This window comes from Rhineura floridana, chromosome 2, assembly GCF_030035675.1.
Source record: "Rhineura floridana isolate rRhiFlo1 chromosome 2, rRhiFlo1.hap2, whole genome shotgun sequence".
NCBI classification, from domain to species: domain Eukaryota; kingdom Metazoa; phylum Chordata; class Lepidosauria; order Squamata; family Rhineuridae; genus Rhineura; species Rhineura floridana.
The window spans coordinates 208,523,731-208,544,393 of record NC_084481.1 but is presented as its reverse complement, the minus strand read 5'-3'; the positions used below and the strand labels follow the sequence as shown (position 1 = coordinate 208,544,393).

The window sequence follows — 20,663 nt, the reverse complement described above, 5'->3', positions numbered from 1 at the left end:
AAGGTCCTAGTCCAATGCTCTAATCATTGTGTTTATAACTATATAAATGCTCATTTGGTTTTATCTATACTGTAATTTTTTTGTCTTGTATGGACAATTTCTAAACCAAAGTAAGGCACTTTTTCAGTTTCTTTAGCTTCTGTTTGCAAACCTGCAATGTTTAAGCATCCACAGAATCTTTCAATGGATAGCTCCCTGGCCCACCGCTCATAATGCACTGGGAGAACGATAACACTCAAGCAAATGACATGTCAGTGGACCTCATACTAGGAGATACCCACAATATTACTTTATCAGACACAGCCCTGCATCCCTCACTCTGGCCTCCCAAGCAGGGCACAATTCCATGTTGGGTCCGTGGGTCCCTCTCCCTCCAGTAGAATGAACTACGTCCGCTGTCTCTCACCACTCCAGACCAGCTCCACTCTCTCACCCTAGAAATGGTGAGGCTGAACATGTGCCCAGTCTTTCCTCTTCACAATATGTAAAAATATGAAAGAGTCACTAGTGACAGGCCAAGAGGGTTTGTGCTTCCTGGGAGTAATCAGGAAATAATAAAAATAACACATACTGCCACTGGTCTAAGGATACAGAGGCCACTAACTGAGAAGGCGCTGTAGAACTTTTATTTAAAGAAAACATCTTGGTTTCTAAAGCACAGTCTGTCTGGTGCTGTTAGCAATCCTACTGTCTTGAATAACACATCAGCCCCATGCAGTGAATCCTCACTCTAGGGGAGGGTAGGCTCTGTGGACTTGGGACTGCTACAGTCCAGAAATGCAACTCCTGATCAATATCCGTTCTCCTTGGGTCTGTTTAATGTTTAATGGAGAGCATACATTTCTCAACAGTGCCCTGACATATATAAATGACAGCCCAATGCAAAGACCTTGCTCTACTTCTTCAGAGAGTCACCTCTAAATGCAACGTAAGTATCAAATTAGCTTGTTCTTCTGACATTGCTATGACAGAGATTTTCCTGTATTTGGTGTCCTTGGGCAAAGTAAGATCCTGGGAGGATATAAGTGATGATGATGATGATGATGATGATGTAGACAACACTTCCGATTCGCCAGGATGACCCTTTTTATTGCATAGACCAATCTCTACAAATTATTCCACTAAGTATGCATTATGTTATAGAGTGTATTATAGAGCAGCTCTCTTTCTTATGTCTCTTTGATAGATTGTCTGCTTCATCCATCACTCCTTTCCTCAACCCCTTTGCCATTGTGTTCTTCTCATTCCTTAAGCTGCCAGTATCTTCCCCTTCTTCTGCTTCAGGCTCTTCCTTCTGCCCCTCAGCTGTAGCCAACTGTAAAATTAGGGAAATATGGAGTAAGGGGGTGTATGCTTTAAATCGGGTTCCCAACCTATAGTCCATGGACCACCTGTGGTCCACGAGCTTCATTCAGGTCATCTGTGATGTGTCTGTGAAGAGCACAGTTACCTTTTGAATGGTATGGAATTGCATGGAATTCAAATTGTAATACACTGAAACACAACTTCAGAAAGGAGCAGATGCAATTACAGATATTTAACACTGTGCATAACAATGGCTGCATCTGGAAGAAAAACCACTAAGTGGTCTGCCAAGACTCTCAGCAATTTTCAAGTGGTCCATGTGGGGAGAAAGTTTGGACACTAATGTTTTAAATTATCAACAACCTTTCTTCTTTGTTTTGCCAAATCTCTGGTAGCAATTGAATGATTTTTTTTAAAATCAAGGGTGGCTAAATGAACATTTTTTTTAAAAAAAAATTAATCCATATGTTTCATAGAGGGCTACTGACTTATTTAAGAGGTTTGAAGTGTGGGATTGAAGTTAAATTTGCTTCCAAATCATTTTCATTTATTTATCACCAAACTGTTTAAAAAAGGGAACCAATATAATATAATTTAAAATGGATATTTTTTTTTAAAAAAATTGTTTCTTAATGTTTAAAATTGCCTGGCTATAATTAAATCTGATCTACGGGCATGTTGGACTTTAAACTTACATTTTCTTTTTAATGGAGACAGTGGCCCTCTAACAAACATTTGGAATTAAAGACTGTTTTTCTTTGTAAATAAACACAGTTGTAAAATAGATTTGGAAGTCAAGTTTTATCAAAATGACAATTAGGGCATATCATGTACAATAAGCAAATATAATTCAAGGTGTTGGTATTGACCTTCAAAGCCCTATACGGTTTCGGCCCAGTTTATCTGAAGGAGCGCCTCCAGCATCACCAATTATGCCGCCTGACAAGATCAGCCACGCAAGACCTTTTCTCGGTCCCACCAGTTAAGATAGCGAGGCTGGTGCAGACCAGAGAGCGGACATTTTCGATTGTGGCCCCCACCCTCTGGAATTCCCTTCCTTTTGACCTTCGCCATGCCCCTTCCCTGATAGGTTTCCGCCGGGCCTTGAAGACCTGGCTGTTCAGGCAGGCCTATGGGATCTCTGGGGTGGGTTGCTTTTAATATTGGTATATTAATTATTGTTGGTGGTTTTCATTGGTTTTTATTGTATTTTATCATGTACATGTACGTCGCCTAGAGTGGCCGTTAATTCGGCCAGATAGGCGACTCACAAATAAAATTTTATTATTATTTATTTATTATTATAACAAAATGTTTCAGTCTGGAGTGATTCTGTTCACTGAGCCAGTCATTTAGCAATCCCATCATCTAGGATTAGGGATGGGAGAGAAATTTAGTTCAAAGCCTGCTGAATTTGCACTTCCCAAAACAATGCACAGACTGAATGAAACACGGCTATCCTTCAAAATCCACATTTTTGTGACTTATGCAATGCAGTTTTCCAAATAAATGATGAGGACAAAGTGTGTATATTAGGAGAAAGTGTGCATAAAAATCCATATATTTGCAAATATAAAGTATAAAAATGAAACCTATCTCTGAGCTGTGAGGGGCTTCCAGGGGTCACAGTGCTTACTGAGAGTTTGCTTTCCTTGGAATGATGGTTGGTGGAGACTGTGATGTCTTTAGGATATATGGTTTTATTTACAAATGAATGCAACCTGAGCATTAAGATGGAGAGTCTCACAGCATTAAGACCCCAACAGAACTTGCTTCCCTGTTTGGCTTCTAGGGAAGGCTTCCCAGAGCCATAGCTCTGGATTCAGCCCAGAGACTGAGGCAAGCCTCTCTGTGTCTTTCCAGCTTCACACCATACTAACATAAAAATTACCTCTTGCCCCAAACAGGTGAGGGGGGGGAGGGATACCCTTTTTTATGGCAACACATTCCTTTCCTGCAAGTCTTCAGACATGTAAATCAGGTTCATCAACCAAACAAACAAAATGACAGGCTGAAAGGGGACCCATAGACATCATGCAAACTAAAACCCTAATCCTAATGAAGGAAAATTGTCTGTATATGTTACGGAATATACACACAAAAAAACCTGATGGGTTTTTTTTGAAACTAACTTAGGTCCACTAATTTCACTGAGTAAAAGTGAGTTGAATATAACCCATGGTATAAAAAATGTAAATAAATAAGAAGTGGGCTCATCACGCATATTTGGGTTACCGGTGGGTCCCAGGTCTGAAAGATAGAAGACTACTGCAATGAAGCTTGTGCCATAACAAAACAGTTAGGCTGCAATCCTAATTTGAAATACCTGAATTTCATGGGACTTGTAAGCAGACATGGTTTGGATTGTGTTATAGTGCATTTTGCTGCAAGGGTCTGATACTTTTTTTACCTATGGTAAAAAAATCAGTGACATTATTTAAAAGAAAGAAGAGAAATGCCAAACACCTGCTTCCTGGTTAGAGATGGAGGTGAAAGTGGTTTCCTATACTGGTTATACTTATCACAGAGAAACTCAAACTTGCACAGAAAAAGAATCTTTTACCCTATATTCTGCTAAAAGAAAAGACGGGGTTTCTGTTAATTGTCTTGGAAAGCCATATAAGATTTGAACAACTCACAAATGCAAGCCAGGGCCCGGGGCTGGCACAAGGCATGACTGGGTCCTTGGGCACCAACCTGCCCTGGGCCTGTGGTGCCACAGCCCAATCCCCCATACAGGCGACACAAGGCTAATAAACCTACCCACGTATCCCATCTATCTCTCCCGTCCCTGTGAATGACGTGTGCAGAGAGAGCACATGCCTCCCATAAATCCAGATGGTGGCAGAGGCATCAGCCATCATGGTTGATGGCAGGTATGTGTGTGCAGCATGCATGTCATTCACAGGGATGGGAGAGGTAGGGGGGTTGTGCATGTGAGCTTATTGAAGTCCACACTGACTGTATTGGGAGTGCCTGGGAGCTCCCTCTCCACAATCCATGGCAGGTTCAGGTGCCAACACTACCACGGATCACAGAATGGGACCACTGCCCTCCCACCCTAAGGACGGTCCCTTCAGGGGCCCCACTGGATAGCAAAGGACCTCGGGGAAGGCCTGACTTGTCTGCCCTCTACTAGGGCTCTCCACTGTACAATCTCTAGAAATCAACCTACACAATTAAGCCTAGAGACAGAAGAAACAGCTCAAGCAACAAATAGAAATTGTTTGCTGTGTTAATATGAGACAGATAGAATCATAATTCAGACATCCTTCCTTATATCATTGTAATGAAAAATGCTGAACGTGATTCTTTCTGTACAGGTTCTTCCCAGATGAACACAATGCCTCAGTTCTACCTGGGTTTACTTCTTGTTGGGCTCTTTGCTTTTGCCCACTCTCACCACGTGCCTGACCACCATGAGGACCACCACCTCCATCATCCTGCTGAAGATCACAGTGATCTCCCTTCTTCAAAGATAGCCTCAGGCAATACTGAGTTTGCCTTGAAATTCTTCCACCAGCTTGTTTCAGAGGGTGCTGATACGAATGTTTTCTTCTCACCTCTGAGTATTTCCACTGCCTTTGCCTTGTTGTCACTGGGAGCTAAATGCACCACACTGAGTCAGCTATTGTCAGGACTTAGCTTTAACCAGACTGAGATCAGTGAGCAGGAAATACATAAAGGATTCCATCATCTCCTCCGTTTGTTAAATCGCCCCAATGCTGAAATCCAGTTGAGCATTGGGAATGCCATATTCACAGATGACCAAGTGAAACCCCTGAAGAAGTTCTTGGATGATGCCCAACATTTTTACGAGACAGAGATTTTTCCTACTAACTTCAAGAATTCGACAGAAGCTGAGGGCCAGATCAATAGCTATATAGAAAAGAAAACTCGTGGAAAATTGGTTGATGTTGTCAAGGGTCTTGACCCAGGGGCTGTAATGGTTCTTGTAAATTATATTTTCTTGAAAGGTAAGTCAGATGGGCTTGTTGTAACCTCCCTTTGCTTCTTCTTAAATATTAACAGTTTATGGTCTAGCTTTAAGGTATGGTTCTAGGTGCAAATTTGTGACCATTTCTGTCTGGATCTATGATATGAGCTCAAACGTCTGAGACTTCATCATGGAGAAGCTTCCTAAATCAAGAAGGTAAAATGACCTTCTCCAACATTATCAAGACATATTGCATATATTGCTCATACTCTTGTCCTGGTAATGAGATGCAGTATTTGGGTACTAGAACAGGAACAGACCTATAAAGAGAGGTATTTCAGCACAGCAAAGTGGCACTGCCATTCTGTAATGACTCTGAGTTTATTTATTTATTCATTGCATTTCTGTCCCACCCTTCCTCCCAGAATGAGCCCCACAAGGCACAACACACTAAAAACATCTTAAAACATCTTTAAGAGAAAACATCTTTAAACATCTTATAGATACGATATGTTAAAAATATTATTTTTAAATTTTTAAAATATCTTAAAAAGCAATTGCAAAACAGACACAGACTGGGATAAGGCTTGAATGGCTTGTTGAAACAGGAAGGTCTTCAGTAGGTGATGAAAAGGTAACAGAGATGGCTTCTGTCTAATATTAATGGGATGGGGATCCCAAAGAGTACGTGCCACAAAACTAAAGGCCCACCTCCTATATTGCATGGAACACACTCCCTCATGACATGAGCACAGTGATGGACTGGCTATCCATTCATTGGTGATCACTCATGGCCGAGTAAGATTGTCTTCCAAGATAAGGTCTTTAACAGTGGGTCCGTAAGTGACTGTGGAGGCCATCCCACTGTTGGCATTAGGCCGTACTGCCTAAGGATGTTTTCATCAGGTCTGGAAAGTTACAAGCATGTGTCTTGAGAAGCAGTCTTATCTGCCATGCCTGGCCTGAGAGAGCAGACTTTCAAGGTCAGACAGGTTGTCATGGTAACGGGAGATAACAGCTGGGAAAGTTGTAACAGCCTGCTGTTGTTCTTCTGTCTTCTGCTTTATGCCTCTGATCTGTGAGACTGGTCTTCTGCATCATGCCTCTGAGCTGAGAGGCTGTCTTTTGTGTTTGCTTTTGGAGAGAGATGTGCTGTAGAGCTAGAGGGGGGGGGAAACTGCTGGAAAGCCTTAATGTCTTAATAAAGACTCTTACATGATTTAAATGCTCTGAAGAAGTTTCTTGCTCAACTTAACTCCAACGTAATGTATGCTGTTTCACGCAACAACGCACACACGCCAACACCCACAGTGTGGACATACGTTTCCAGATGGAAGATGGTCACAATGAGGATTTGTTTGACGTGCCTTCTGCTTAGCTCGTTTGTCCTGTTTGCCCTGTATTCATGCTTCTTCAAAGTCCACAGCACCTTCAAAAATGGCCAACCTCCATTTGGGACATTCATGGGTCAAGACTTCCCAGTTCTCAATGTTCATGTTAAATTTTTTGGATTCACTTTAAGAACATCTTTCAACCTCTTTTGCTGTCCACTGATGTTCCTTTTTCCATCCTTAAGTTGGGAATAAAGTAGCTGCTTTGGCAGACGGTGATTAGGCATTCGAACAACATGGCCGGTCCAGCAAAGTAGATGTTGAAGGATCATTGTTTCAACATTGGTAGTCTTTGCTTCTTCCAAAATACTAACATTAGTCCGTCTGTCTTCCCAAGTAATTTGCAGAATTTTCCGGAGGCAGCATTGGTGGAATCTTTCAAGAAGTTGGGAGTGACGTTTATAGATGGTCTGTGTTTCACAGGCATACAGTAAGGTCAGCAGAACAATGGCTTTGTAAATAAGCATTTTGGTCTCCCTGCGAATATCCCGATCCTCAAACACTCTACACTTCATTTGGAAGAATGCAGCACTCGCAGAGCTCAGACGATGTTGAATTTCAGCATCGATGTCAGCTTTTACAGAGAGATGGCTGCAAAGATAGGGGAAGTGATCAACGTTCTCCAACGTCACACCATTAAGCTGCATTGATGGTGCTACAGAGGGACTAGTTCGCACCTGTTGATGAAGCACTTTGGTTTTTTAAATATTAAGTGAGAGCCCAAGCTTTCCATATGCTTCTGCAAAGACATTTAGGATTGTTTGAAGATCTTTCTCTGAATGTGTAGACTACATTATCATCGGCATATTGAAGTTCTACGACAGAGGCTGACATTACCTTTCTTTTTGCTTTCAGCCTACTGAGATTAAAAAGCTTTCCATCTGTTCGATATATGATTTCCACACCAGTAGGAAGTTTCCCCTCAATAAGATATAGAATCATGGCAATGAAGATAGCAAATAAGGTCGGAGCAATGACACATCCCTGTTTTACGCCTGATCTGACTCTGAATGGATCACTCTGAAAGCCATTGTTGTCCACAATTGTTGCTGTCATGTTGTCATGAAGGAGTCGCAAAATATTCACAAATTTATCAGGGCATCCAGTTTTCAGAAGGATGGTCCAGAGAGTGGTTCGATTCACAGTGTCAAAGGCCTTAGTCAGATCAATAAATGCCATATATAAAGATCGATTCTGCTCCAAGCATTTTTCTTGAAGCTGTCGTGCAGTGAAGATCATGTCCACTGTCCCCCAGGAAGGGCGGAAACCCTTCGGGGAGGACATCCTCTGAGATCGGTAGGAGGTAATTTGCAAGGATCCTTGCAAGGATTTTACTTGCGGTAGAAAGAAGAGAGATACCTCAAAAGTTCCCACAATCTGTTCTATCACCCTTCTTTAAAAGGGTGATAATTATGGCGTCTCTACAGTCTTCCAGGATCTCCTCCCTCATACAGATTTTTTTGATGAGTTCATGAAGTTGTTGTGTAAGTTCAGGCCCACCTTCTTTAAAGACTTCAGCAGGAATCCCATCAGGACTACTAGCTTTGTTGTTCTTCATTTGATCGATGGCTTTACTGACTTCATCCAAATTAGGGGATACTGCAAGCTCATCTCTAGTTTGTTGTTGTGGAGTTTGCGAGAAGACCTCATCAGCCACGATAGAGTTACAATTAAGGAGGTTGTGGTAATGCTGTTTCCAGCGCAGTGCAATAGACTCTTTATCCTTAAGAAGATTGCTACCATCCATTGAACGTAAGGGATTTGTACCATAATTTGTTGGTCCATAGATGGCCTTTGTGGCATTAAAAAAAGCCCTGTGCATCATGAGCATCTGCAAAGTGCTGGATTTCTTGAGCTTTCTTTATCCACCAGGCATTGTTAAGTTCTCTAGTTCTTCTTTGGACCTCAGCCTTTGCACTGGCATAGATTTTTTTCTTAGCAGCACAGTTAATGTCTTTCTGCCATATCTGGAAGGCTTTCCTTTTCTTGTCAATGATATGTTCAATCTCACTATCATTCTCACCAAACCAATCCTGATGTTTCTTAGTTTGAAATCCATTAGTTTGTGCATGAATTTGTTTTATGTGGGGAGATCGGCGCATGACGATCAACACACAATCTTGACAGAAAAAGGCTTTGATCCAATGGCATGGATACCATGATGATTGGAAGTCTTTTATCTGCTGCAGCCTTCATCCGCCTTCACAGCCAATGTAATGTACACATTGTTATCCTCCACCTGTTCTGCCATTGAGGACTTTCTTGGATCGTTCTTTGTCTGGTTCCTCTCCCTTGACCTTACCACCATGGGTGACCCTGCTGGGAGTACATGACTCCCGACGGCACTGCTCACAGGGTTCATTGGAACACGCAAGGGATAAGATAATTTTTCAGTTATCCTGGTCCTAAGCTGTATAGGGCTTTGTACAGCAAAACCAGCACCTTCAACTTGGTCCAGCAGCTGATGGGCAACCAGTACAATTCTTTGAGCACAATGGTAACCTGTTGATGATATTGTACCCTAGCGAGCAGTCGCGCCACCAAATTTTGTATCAGACTATCCCAGTCCAGTAACTGCTGCAGCTGTCTTACCAACTGAAGCTGGTAAAAGGTATTTCTAGCCACTGAGGTCACCTGGCACTCCAGCAACAAAGATGGATCCAGGAGCACCCACAGACTACGAACCTGCTCTTTCAGAGGGAGAAGGCAAAGCAGGCAATTGACCAGTTATCTGGACTCCAGAATCACCTACCCACAGGGCTCTTATACAGCAATAAATATATTGAAGATTTAAATAGCTAGTTCAGAGCTACGAAGTCAGACATTTCAGCATAGCAGGGTACCACTAAAAACACAGGCTGTTCTCAATGGCCCTGAGTATGGCAATCTATATAGTGAATATTTAAATGGCTAACTTTGACATATGGATTTTTGGCAATATTGTAATCAATGTTCTAAGCACTATTTAATTTTCTTTTTTAGAGTTGATTTTTAACAGATTAAGAATAAAACTGTGGATCTTACAGAGCTATGCAAACCACTGACTGCCAAGACAGCAGTGGGAGGTTTAATGGAGCATCATTGCTACCACTACATCCACAGCCCTGACATTTCTACCTGCAAGGAAAGAAGATGGGGATCAGGAAAAATGTCATTTTGCTCCACCACCTCCCAGGCTGGCATGGTACAAATGCCTGGTTTGGGCCTGCTGCCATCATGTGAAGACAGTAGAGCCAGCTCAGGATCCAGCAGAAGAATGCCTGACCAAGTTCCACCCCCTTGTCTCCCTAAAACACTGTTTCAGGGGTTTCCAATGGCTAATCTGGGGGTGCACAGCCAGTAGTAGCTTCCACCCAGCATTGAGGAGCTCCACACTAGGGAGGGCTATGTAGAGGGACACCTCCACTCCATCCAAACTCCCACCAGCCCACTGGATCAGAGGTTTGGATTGTAGCCTTCATTACTAAAAGATTAGATTGCAGCATCCATCATCTTTTTTCCCACATCCCAGAATGAAGACCCCAGATGGCTATCTGAAACTGAAAAGGCAAAGCTTTATTTACATCTCATCAAGGTTCTGCAACTGGATAACTGACCTTGCTTGCCACCATGACTAAGAGAAGGAAACCTTGATCTTTCTTCTCTGAAAGGCAGAGTATACACAGTATATTCTTTTTAGGTTAAAACATGGCAAGGGAAAGCTTTCTCTCCTTTCCTCGATTTGGTGATATCACCCTAACTCAAGAAAGCAACTGATCCATCCCTTTCATTCCTGGCCTCCTTTGAGTGTGAGGCATGGTGATGCCTGGCTGCTCCATCCCACCTCTGCCGGCCAATGTTCAGGGGATGGATGCCTCTTGGGCCCACATGATGCTCCCCTCTGCTTGAGCTAGTCAGAAATGAGAAGAGGGTGGGGAAGGCATTTCAAACAGAGATGTGTCCAAGTACTCACCAGTGCCTCTCCTAATCTTCCTCTCCCTGCCTGCATGACCTGTCTATGACCAAGACAAAGAAAGACCAGTTAGCCAAGTTAAACTACAACATCCAGAGACAATTGTGCCGTGCTAGGTAGGCAACAACAAGGGCAATTGCACCTCCCAACATGGCCCGATATGAACTTGCCCAGATCCTGATATTGTGTCTGTGTGCCGCCTCCAAGAGAGTTCCAGAGGGTGGTGATGACAGAAAAGGGTCCCGTCTGTAGTAGCTCCATTTACGGAATGCTCTCCCCTGGGAGACCTCCCAGGCACCACCTTTTTCATCCTTTCAGTACCGGGCAAAGTGGTTTTGTTTTCTTAGGCTTTTCAGCAGAAGCAGTGTTTGGATCTTTTTATTATATAGCCATAAAAGTGGCTGTATACTATAGCCAGCGTGGATTTTTCACATTCTGCAATGTCAAATTGAAAATATCCCCATGCCATTCTGATGTTTCCCATAAGCTCATTTCAAAACAAAACCTTACAAAACATATAGTCCTGAACTCAGAAACGCTTGCTTAACAACCCTGTAAATTTTCATGGCGATACACAAAACAGTCAGAGGGAATAGACAGTTCAAAGTTTAAAAAGAGAGAAGCCATGACTGTCCAGAGTGAAATAAAGGCCTGGTGTGGATGTGGCCAGAGACAACTTTGGTTTAAATTGGAGTGGGAGGTTTATATTTGAGTGGAAAGCTACATGTGCCTGCTGTAGAGTAAAAAGGTGGGGGAAAGCTGAAAAGCAATGATACTGTTCTCACTGTTTTCCTTTTGGAAAGGAAAAGGGCTTCTGTGATGTTCCTGTATTAATGTAAATATGGTAAGTGCTGTTTATATAGAAGACATATGGTAAGTGGAGTGAAAGAGGAGGGGGGAGTACATGAGCAGTAGAATGCTGGATGATTGGCTGAGCGTTTGAATGGCTGAGAGTATAAATGGAAGAATGACAGTTGAATCTGTAGTGGGTGATAGTCGGTGGATGTTGTTAGGAGGTGGATGTTGGTAGTGGATGTTAGGAGAGTGTGGAGAAAGAGGAAGTGGGAGTTCTAGTTAATAATAAGACAAGTATCACAGGAATAGATGAAACCATATGCTTATGTACCATTATAAAAGTAATCTTGTTATTTCTGATATTTAATAAATACTATTTTGGTTTACCGAAGGCCTGATCCTTGGCTGGGGTTTTCATAGACCAGAAGGGAGGGCAAGGTAATTACCAAGGCTGAAGGGAAACAGTAACGAATGGTGGCAGCGGTGAAGAGAAGAATAATAACATTACAAGTATCCAGCGCAACCCAGAGTTATATGAGTTATCTATATAGATACAAAGGGGTTGGGAACAGCATACGCACGCAGTCACTAAAGTAACCAGATACAGAGAGACTCAGGCAAAGTCTCTGGGAACACTGGTTATAGGACGTGACTGGTGGTGCTGCCTAGCAGAGGAATCTAGTGAGATCTGTGCTAGAGCGGAGAGAGAAACCATAAAAAAGGACAGTCCGGACTGGTGGAGTCCCTGGTGGTGCCTAGTGAAAGGCAGTAGCCACAAGCAGGTAGGAACCTGACAGGGAGAGCCAGGGAAGGTCGTCACAGCTTCCCCTCTGCCCAGTGCCAACCCACCCAATCTCCTCCCCTCCCCCTCCCCTCTCTGCCCCTCCCCTGGGTCAGTGTTGGACTATGACTTTGGAGACCAGGGTTCGAATCACCACACAGCCATGAAGCTCGCTGGGTGACCTTGAGACACTCTCTGCCTCTCCACCCCAGATGAAGGCAATGGTAAAACCACCTCTGAATACTGTTTACCATGAAAACCTTATTCATAGGGTCACCATAAGTTGGGATCGACTTGAAGGTAGTCCATTTCCATTTTCAAACATGATTGCACAGAAATAAATCCCACTGAACTCAAAAAGTATGCAAATGATCAAGCCACCCTCCCTTCTCCTCCCTTCTATTCCCTCCCTCTTGTCCCTCCCTTTCCCCTTCCTTTGCCCCTCCCTCCCCATCCCCTTCCCCTTCCTGGTTAGTTTTACCTCAGAGGCCTTTATGTTCAGAGGCACATGTTACCAAATTCTTCCAAGCTACACAGCAAGTGGATTGGACTGGGAAAGACCAACCCAAATTGTGTTTGCATTTTGACAACTTTGTAGGGCAGTCCAATATCTCAGAGAGGAGGTCAGGTCTCCTGCTCCCCTGGTGCGTTCGCTATAGCAGCCCAATTTCCCTGCTTTTTAAAGTTTGATAGAAATATCTGTGGGCTATAGGTACGTTCTTAAACCGCAAAGTTTTTCCCCTGTTAGTGAATTTCTCTGTTTTTAATCAGGGAGATAAGAGATGGGATCCTGTCCAAGTTTGCTGAGAATGGATTGATCATTTGCATGTTTATTGAGTTCAGTGAGATTTACTCCCTTGCAATCATGCTTAGGATAGGTGAAACTGACCACAGGGGATGGGGAGGGGAGGAGAAGGAGGAGGGAGGGGAGGAAACGCAGAGGGAAGGTCTGGGATGGGAGCAGGTAGGAGGGGAGGGGAGGAGGACAGGTTTGATCATTTGCATATTTATTGAATTCAGTGCAATTTAGTCCCATGCAGTCATGCTTAGGATAGGTAAAACTGTCCGGGGGGAGGGAGGAAGGCCTGGAGTGGGCAGAGGAGGAGGAAAAAGGGAGAGGAGAGGGGAGGAGGAAGGGAGAGGAGAGGGGAAGGAGAGGAAAAGCAGGTCTGATCATTTGCATGCTTATTGAGTTCAATGGGATTTACTGCTATGCAATCATGGTTAGGATAGGAAAAACTGACCATGAGGGAGGAGGAGGGGGAAAGGAAAGGAGCGTATTGGAGGGGGCAATGGAATGGGTAGGGGAGAGCAGGTTTGATCATTTGCATGCTTATAGAGTTCAATGGTATTTACTTCCGTGCAATCATGCTTAAGAGAGGTAAAACTGACCATGGGGAGGAAGAAGGGGAGGGGGAGGAGGGGAAAGGGGAAGGAGGGGATTGGAAGGGGAGGGGGAGGAGGGGAAAGGGGAAGGAGGGGATTGGAAGGGGAGGGGGAGGGAGGGGCAAAGGAAGGGGGACAGAAAGAGCAAGAGGGAGGGGATAGGAGGGAGGGGATAGGAGGGAGGAGAAGGGAGGGTGGGTTGGATCATTTGCATACTTTTTGAGTTCAATGGGATTTATTTCTGTGCAATCATATTTGAAAATGGAAATGGACTACCTTCAAGTTGATCTCGACTTATGGCGACCCTATGAATAGGGTTTTCATGGTAAACGGTATCCAGAGGTCATTTTACCATTGCCTTCCTCAAAGGCTGAGAGGCAGCGACTGGCTTAAGGTCACCCAGTGAGCTTCATGGCTGTGTGGGGATTCGAACCCTGGTCTCCTAGGTCGTAGTCCAACACTGAACTGGGGGAGGGGCAGGGAGGGGCAGGGGGAGGAGATTGTTTGGGTGGGTTGGCACTGGGCAGAAGGGAAGCCCCTTTCCTTTCCCAAAGGAAAACATTGTGAACAGTATTATTGCTTTTCAGCATTTTCCCCACCTTTTTATTCTACAGCAGGCACATGTAGCCTCCCACACAAATTTAAACCAAAGCTGTCCCTGGCCACATCCACACCAGGCCTTTATTTCACTTTGGACAATCATGGCTTCACTCAAACAATCCTGGGAAGTGTAGTTAGTGAAGGGTGCTGAGAGTTGCTAGGAGACGCCCTGTTCCCCTCACAGACCTTCAATCAGAGTGGCTGACTGCTAAACCAGTCTGGCCACTGGAGCTCTCTCAGGGGAATAGGAGTCTCCTCTCAGCACCTTTCACAAACTACACTTCCCAGGATTCTCTGAGGGAAGCCATGACTGTCTCACATGAAATCAGTCTGGTGTGGGTGTAGTCCCCTCGTTAGGCAAACCAAGCAGCTGTGAGCCTGGCTTTTAGAACTCTGACAGTTGGTTCTTACTGAGCATTCCTGACGTTATCATAGGGTTCCAGCCCAAATTTCTTAATTAAAAATCAGGCAGGCATTTTTTTAACTTTTAAACTGCAGAAGATGAAGGTCTGGGGCAAGGTCAGTATTACGATTACAGGTCCTCTGTGAACATGGCTAATTTTCAATGAATTTCAACAGATTACGAGAACTCTGGCAGAAAAAAGTCCAAAAGATCTCTGGGGGGTTCTCTCTTTTTACACTTTGAACTCTCTATTCTGACTGTTTTGTGTATCGCCATGAAAATTGAGAGGGTTGTTAAGCAAGCGTTTCTGAGTTCAGGACTAAAAGTTTTGTAAGGTTTTGTTTTGAAATGAGCTTATGGATGCATCAGAATGGCATGGGGGTATTTTCAATTTAACATTGCGCAATGTGAAAAATCCACACTAGCTATAGTATACAGCCACTCTCATGGCTGTATAATGAATGATAGTCTTCATGTCTACGGTGAATTTGGATCCTTCCTCTCTGATAAAGATTGTAAATACTGTAGAAGATTGTGCACATTTAAAATTTGATAACACTTAAGCAATTCTAGGAAAATCTGCTTGCAAGTTTTAAACTGTTTTTGGGGCAATACCTTTTCTATCATTCCTGGCTATAGGAGCAGTTGAATTTGAGATCTCTAAAAAGAAAAAACAACATTCAAAAGTATTGGGAATGGCTAGTTGATAATTAATGTTTATGCCCCAAAATCCATTAAGAAGACTTATGATTTAAGTGTATCCATGTTATTCACCCTGAATTTCCAAAAGGAAAAAATAAATTTTTACACTTTCAAAAATTCATTTTCAAATCGTGGTGTATTACTGAATTTTGAATTTGGGTAAAGTAGTTTTCCATCCTAAACATGAACAAATTGCTTGGCGCTCTCTCCAATAACCTCTGTGCTCTTGTTCTTTTCATAAGCCTATTGGGAAAATCCTTTCGATTATCAAAGCACTAGAGAAGATGACTTCTTCGTGGATGAGCAAACAACGGTGAAAGTCCCTATGATGAACAAAAACAGCATCTTTGAGACTTACTATGATCAGGATCTGTCCTGTCAGGTGGTGAAGCTGCCCTACAAAGGCAATGCTTCAGCTTTATTCATTCTGCCTGATCAAGGAAAACTGAAGCAGGTGGAAGATGCTCTGGGGCAAGACGTTTTGTTAAAATGGTCGAAATCACTGAAACAAAGGTATGTAAGTTTGCTGCAAAGAAAGAGTGTATAACCTGGAGTACAGAGCTTGGAAAAGTTACTTTTTTGGACTACAACTCCCATCAGCCCCAGCCAGCATAGCATGTGCTGGCTGGGGATGATGGGAGTTGTAGTCCAAAAAAGTAACTTTTCCAAGCTCTGCTGGAGTATGTATATTTTGGTGCAGGTGTACTGTACACACAGAGTTGTATTTAATGCTAGTCCTACTCAGTGCAGACCCACAGAAAGTAATGGACTGAAGTTAGTCATAGCCATTAATTTAAATACATTTCTCTGAGTGGAACTAACATTAGATACAGCCCATTGTTTTAAAAAGGAAACAAGTATGTTCAATTTAAATTGCTTCCTTTTAACAAGTTATTGTGAACCATTTTTAATCTAGCCAAACTGTAAATTCCTATTGTTTGTATTATATATTTTCTGCAAGTGGTCTCTCATCAGCCTCTGGTTCTTCCTTCAACAGAAGAATACATCTGTACCTTCCAAAGTTTTCAATCTCTGGCAGCTATGTTCTCAAAGGGATATTAACAAGAATGGGTATTACTGGTATATTCACAGACCAAGCAGACCTTTCTGGAATTACTGGGAATCCGGAGCTGAAGGTTTCCAAGGTGGGCTTCTCAAAATTCATCATGCCGCAATATGTATTGTTAGTCATGTTGTTTTGTAGGCCAGAGGTGCGATCCTGTCTGAAAGTTCAAAGAAATGTCATTTGGGGACTACAGTACTTGCATCTGCCCTGAGTGTTGTTTCATCCGTGAAGATTGTCTCCATGTGAGAAAAATCCATGTGCATAGCATGTTCCAGATGGATGCAAATGCAGCATCATAGCACAATTTGTTACATGTGGTAGGATGCACACTTTTCCTTCCTTCAACCAGAGGTTATCTCAATAGGTGTAAATGATCATGTGTGAAGCAACTTAGAGAGAAGATCCCTGCTGAGGCAATGCTGTCCAGGCATCGACCTTCTCAAGCATCTCCACGAGTGCTAAAGTACCTCCTCTTTGCTCCAGACAGAGCCAGATTTAGGACAATGTCCACAACAGTCTTTACAGTCCTGTACTGAAGAGTGTAGGGCTCATTGAAGTCATTTGACACAGCCCAGTGTCCTGTTCCTCCTCTTCAGATGCACACCTTAACATGGTGAGGAGGTTTGAGTGTGTTGAAGAAGCTGAGAGCAATGCCATCAGGAGTCTAAACCAAGAGGCTAGACTCCTAGCAGGGGCACCCAAGGCGGAATGGTCAAAGCTGAAACACCAGACTAAGATGCATCCAAATGCAGAGGAAGGCAATGGTAAACCACCTCTGAATATCTCTTACCATGAAAAGGCTATGAACAGAGTATCCAAAATGCAACACGAGATAGTGCTGGAAGATGAGACCCCCATGTCAGAAGGCACTCACCAACTACTGGGGAAGAACAAAGGACAAGTACGAGTAGGACTGTGACTAATGATGCAGCTGGGTCAAAGCCAAAAGGAAGCGCAGAGGCTGATGTGCACAGATGCAAAAGGACAGTCCGGAGTTGTACGACGCAAACAATAGGAACATGGAATATGAGAAGCATGAACCAGGGAAAGTTAGAAATTGTCAAGCAAGAAATGGAACGCATCAACATTACAATACTTGGTGTGAGCGAACTAAAATGGACGGGAATGGGACATTTCCAATCAGGCAGCTACAAAATATTTTATGCAGGAAATGAGAAATTAAGAAGAAACGGGGTTGCTTTAATAGTGAGAAGTGATGTAGCAAGAGCAATTAGGAGCTACAACGCAAGGTCTGAGCGAGTGATATCAATGAGATTAAATGGGAAACCTATCAACATAACCATCCTCCAAGTCTATGCTCCGACAGCAAACACAGAAGAAGAGGAATTGGAGAGATTTTATGCAGAAGTACAGGAAGAAATTGATCACACACCAAAACAAGATGTGCTGATAATCATGGGGGACTAGAATGCAAAAGTAGGGAACAGAGAAGAATTAGGAATTGTGGGGAAATGGGACCTAGGAGACAGAAACGAAGCAGGAGAAAGACTTATTGAATTCTGTGAAGCCAATAATTTGTTTCTTGCGAACACATTTTTTGAACAACTGAAAAGACGACTATACATGTGGACATCACCAAATGGTCAATATAGGAATCAAATTGATTATATAATTGGTAGCAGAAGGTGGAGAAGTTCCATACTTTCTGCAAAAACAAGACCAGGAGCAGACTGCAGTACAGATCATGAACTGGTCGTATCGAAAATCAGAGTAAAGCTAAAGAAGACCAACAAAGCAATCACAACGCCAAAATACAATTTAAATAACATCCCAGAAGCATATAAAGATCAAATAAAGAACAGGTTTGAGGCTTTAAACTTAGTTCACAGAGAACCAGAAGAACTATGGAATGAAGTCAGAGACGTTATCAGAGAAGAATGCAAAAAGACAATACCTCTAGTTAAAAAGAGAGAAAGACCCCAATGGATGACTGAAGAAACTCTTAAAACGGTTAAAGAGAGAAGGAAAGCAAAAGCAAAAGGAGATAGAAACACAGAACCCTAAATGCAACAATACAGCAACTAGTACGTAGGGATAAAGAGAACTATTACAATAGTTACTGTATAGAAATAGAAGAGGACAACAAAAAGGGTAGAACAGGAGCCCTGTTCCAAAAGATTAGAGAAATGAAAGGGAAATTTAAACCAAGAGTAGAGATGTTGAATAATCAACAGGGGAACACACTGAATGACCGAGATGAAATAAAAGGAAGATGGAAGCAATACACTGAAGAACTCTATAAAAGAGATGCCAGGATGACAGATTCATTCAAAGAGGAATCGTATGATGAAGAACCAGAAATTTTAGAATGCGATGTGAAAGCTGCTTTTAAAATACTTGGAACTATTTTACTTTTACAAATCACCAGGAATGGATGGCATACCAATAGAGTTGCTACAAGCTACTGAGACTTTAAAACATTGTATCTGTAGCTTATGTGCCCTTCTCAGTCTGAGAAGTATTTGTGCCAACATGTACTGAAAGACCAGCCATTCATTTTATTTATTTTATACATTTATTTACTACCCTTTGATGACATTTCAGGGGTTGGGCACTATATTCAGCCATAGTCCAAATTTTGACCCAAACTAGAGGTATTCACGTAGATCTGGGCTTTGGCCAAATCAGCTTGAAAAAGTTCCACACCACCTCGGGTCAGTGCTGTCCACGCGGACCTATATTTGTTTTAACTGTTTTGTTGTTGGAGCCCACCCTGGGAATGCTGGTGAAAGATGGGTAAAAATTGAATCTAATCATCATCATCATCACCATGGCAGTTGGGAGGAGGGTACAGGAAGAATATAAATTCAGTAAATAATATTTTACTGGAAGCTCCTTTCAATTGTACATGCATACAGTAGGGGCTGGTGGGCAATGTGTCATGGCTTACTTGGCTTCCCAGTGCCAAGTGGCACTGCTGGTTATGGAGTGTTGAGGTAGCCAAGAGCTATGTGTGATGCAAGTGCAGTGGCGGAGCTCATCAGATGCTTTGGCACAGGACTGTGCAGACCTCCACACTCATTGTCTCACCTCCCCCCCTCTCAGTAGCAGGCAGCAACATGGTGTTGGGAAGGCAGGTGAGCAACACCAAACACCTTGCCTGCATCACCCTGCTTAACCACTATCGCTCCTTCCTTCTCTCCCCCCTCCCAACTCAGATGCTTAATTTGGATTTCAGAACCGTGATTAAACATGTGGTTGAGAGCAGGGGAAAGGAGATGCAGCTTCTCCTTTTTTCCTGACCCCTCCCAAACACATGCTTAATTAGGGTTTAAAAACCCTAATTAAACTCAGAGCTGGCCGCAGAGTTAATTCAGAGCCTGGATATTTGTCAAATCAGCCACAGATTGGATCAGAGTCTCATCCGGACCACTATGTGATAGTTTGGTTAACGGGATGAGAACCTTTGTAAAAGCCATTTGGGTTTTTCACATTATTTTCTAGCCAAGACAACGGGACGAGGAGATTCATGTCACAAAGGATCACTTTGGAGCAGGGAGGTTTTGAGGAATCACCTTCAGTTTTGGAGACTAATTGTTTCAAGAATGTGATGTTGAGTATTGTTTTGGAGAGTGAGATCAATAGATCAACCAGGCAAGAAATGACCATGTTGCAGTCTCTTAAGTTATTCAATGCTTAGGTCTGTTTTGAAGGACTAGATGTGTGCATAATAAAATATGGATCACTATCTTGCACTAATTCTTGCTTACTCTCTCTGCAGGCTATTCACAAAGCTTATTTAAATGTCCATGAGAATGGCACTGAAGCTGCAGCCACCACTGTCATTGAAATCGTCCCCATGTCCCTTCCCCCTGTAATTAAGCTCCGTCATCCTTTCTTGGTGTATATCTTCATTGACAATATAATAGCTTTCATGGGAAGAGTTAAAAATCCTACAGAGACATGATGGCATAACTAGTGTTGCAGCACAGACAACAAAGTATTTCCAATATACAGCGTGTGTGAAAAGATCCAGTCACTGTCATGTATTCCCAAAAGAATTAAACACTGATGGAGTCTCTATGTCTGTGAAATCGTGTGGTGTTCCTTCTGTATCAAAGGTCAAATCTGAAGAATGTCTAATCGTCAATATCAAAATGCTCCAATCTTGAATTAGGAAAAAAAAATCCTTTTTGCACAAATGGGACATTTTCTCCTAGGACTAGTTGCCCCATTGGGGACAATTTGGGTGGGGGGAGCTTGGAAGGGAAGGGAACATCCTCCCCACACACTGCCCCTCCCAAAACTGGACTTCCATAAAGCAATGAGGCTTAGGAGAAAAGGTTCCATTTGCAGGACTGGGTCTTTTTTCGAAGTGACATTC

General features: G+C 42.8%; 1 protein-coding gene across 1 annotated transcript; it reads left to right on the top strand.

The window, feature by feature from the left end:
- Window positions 1–833: 833 nt before the first annotated feature.
- LOC133377639 (alpha-1-antitrypsin-like) lies at window positions 834–20,373 on the top strand. The gene is made up of 5 exons (XM_061612054.1): window positions 834–928; window positions 4,629–5,282; window positions 15,495–15,765; window positions 16,250–16,397; window positions 20,061–20,373. The coding sequence occupies exons 1-5, from the start codon at window positions 922–924 to the stop codon at window positions 20,244–20,246; spliced, it is 1,266 nt and encodes a 421-aa protein (XP_061468038.1). The 5' UTR covers window positions 834–921; the 3' UTR covers window positions 20,247–20,373.
- Window positions 20,374–20,663: the final 290 nt, after the last annotated feature.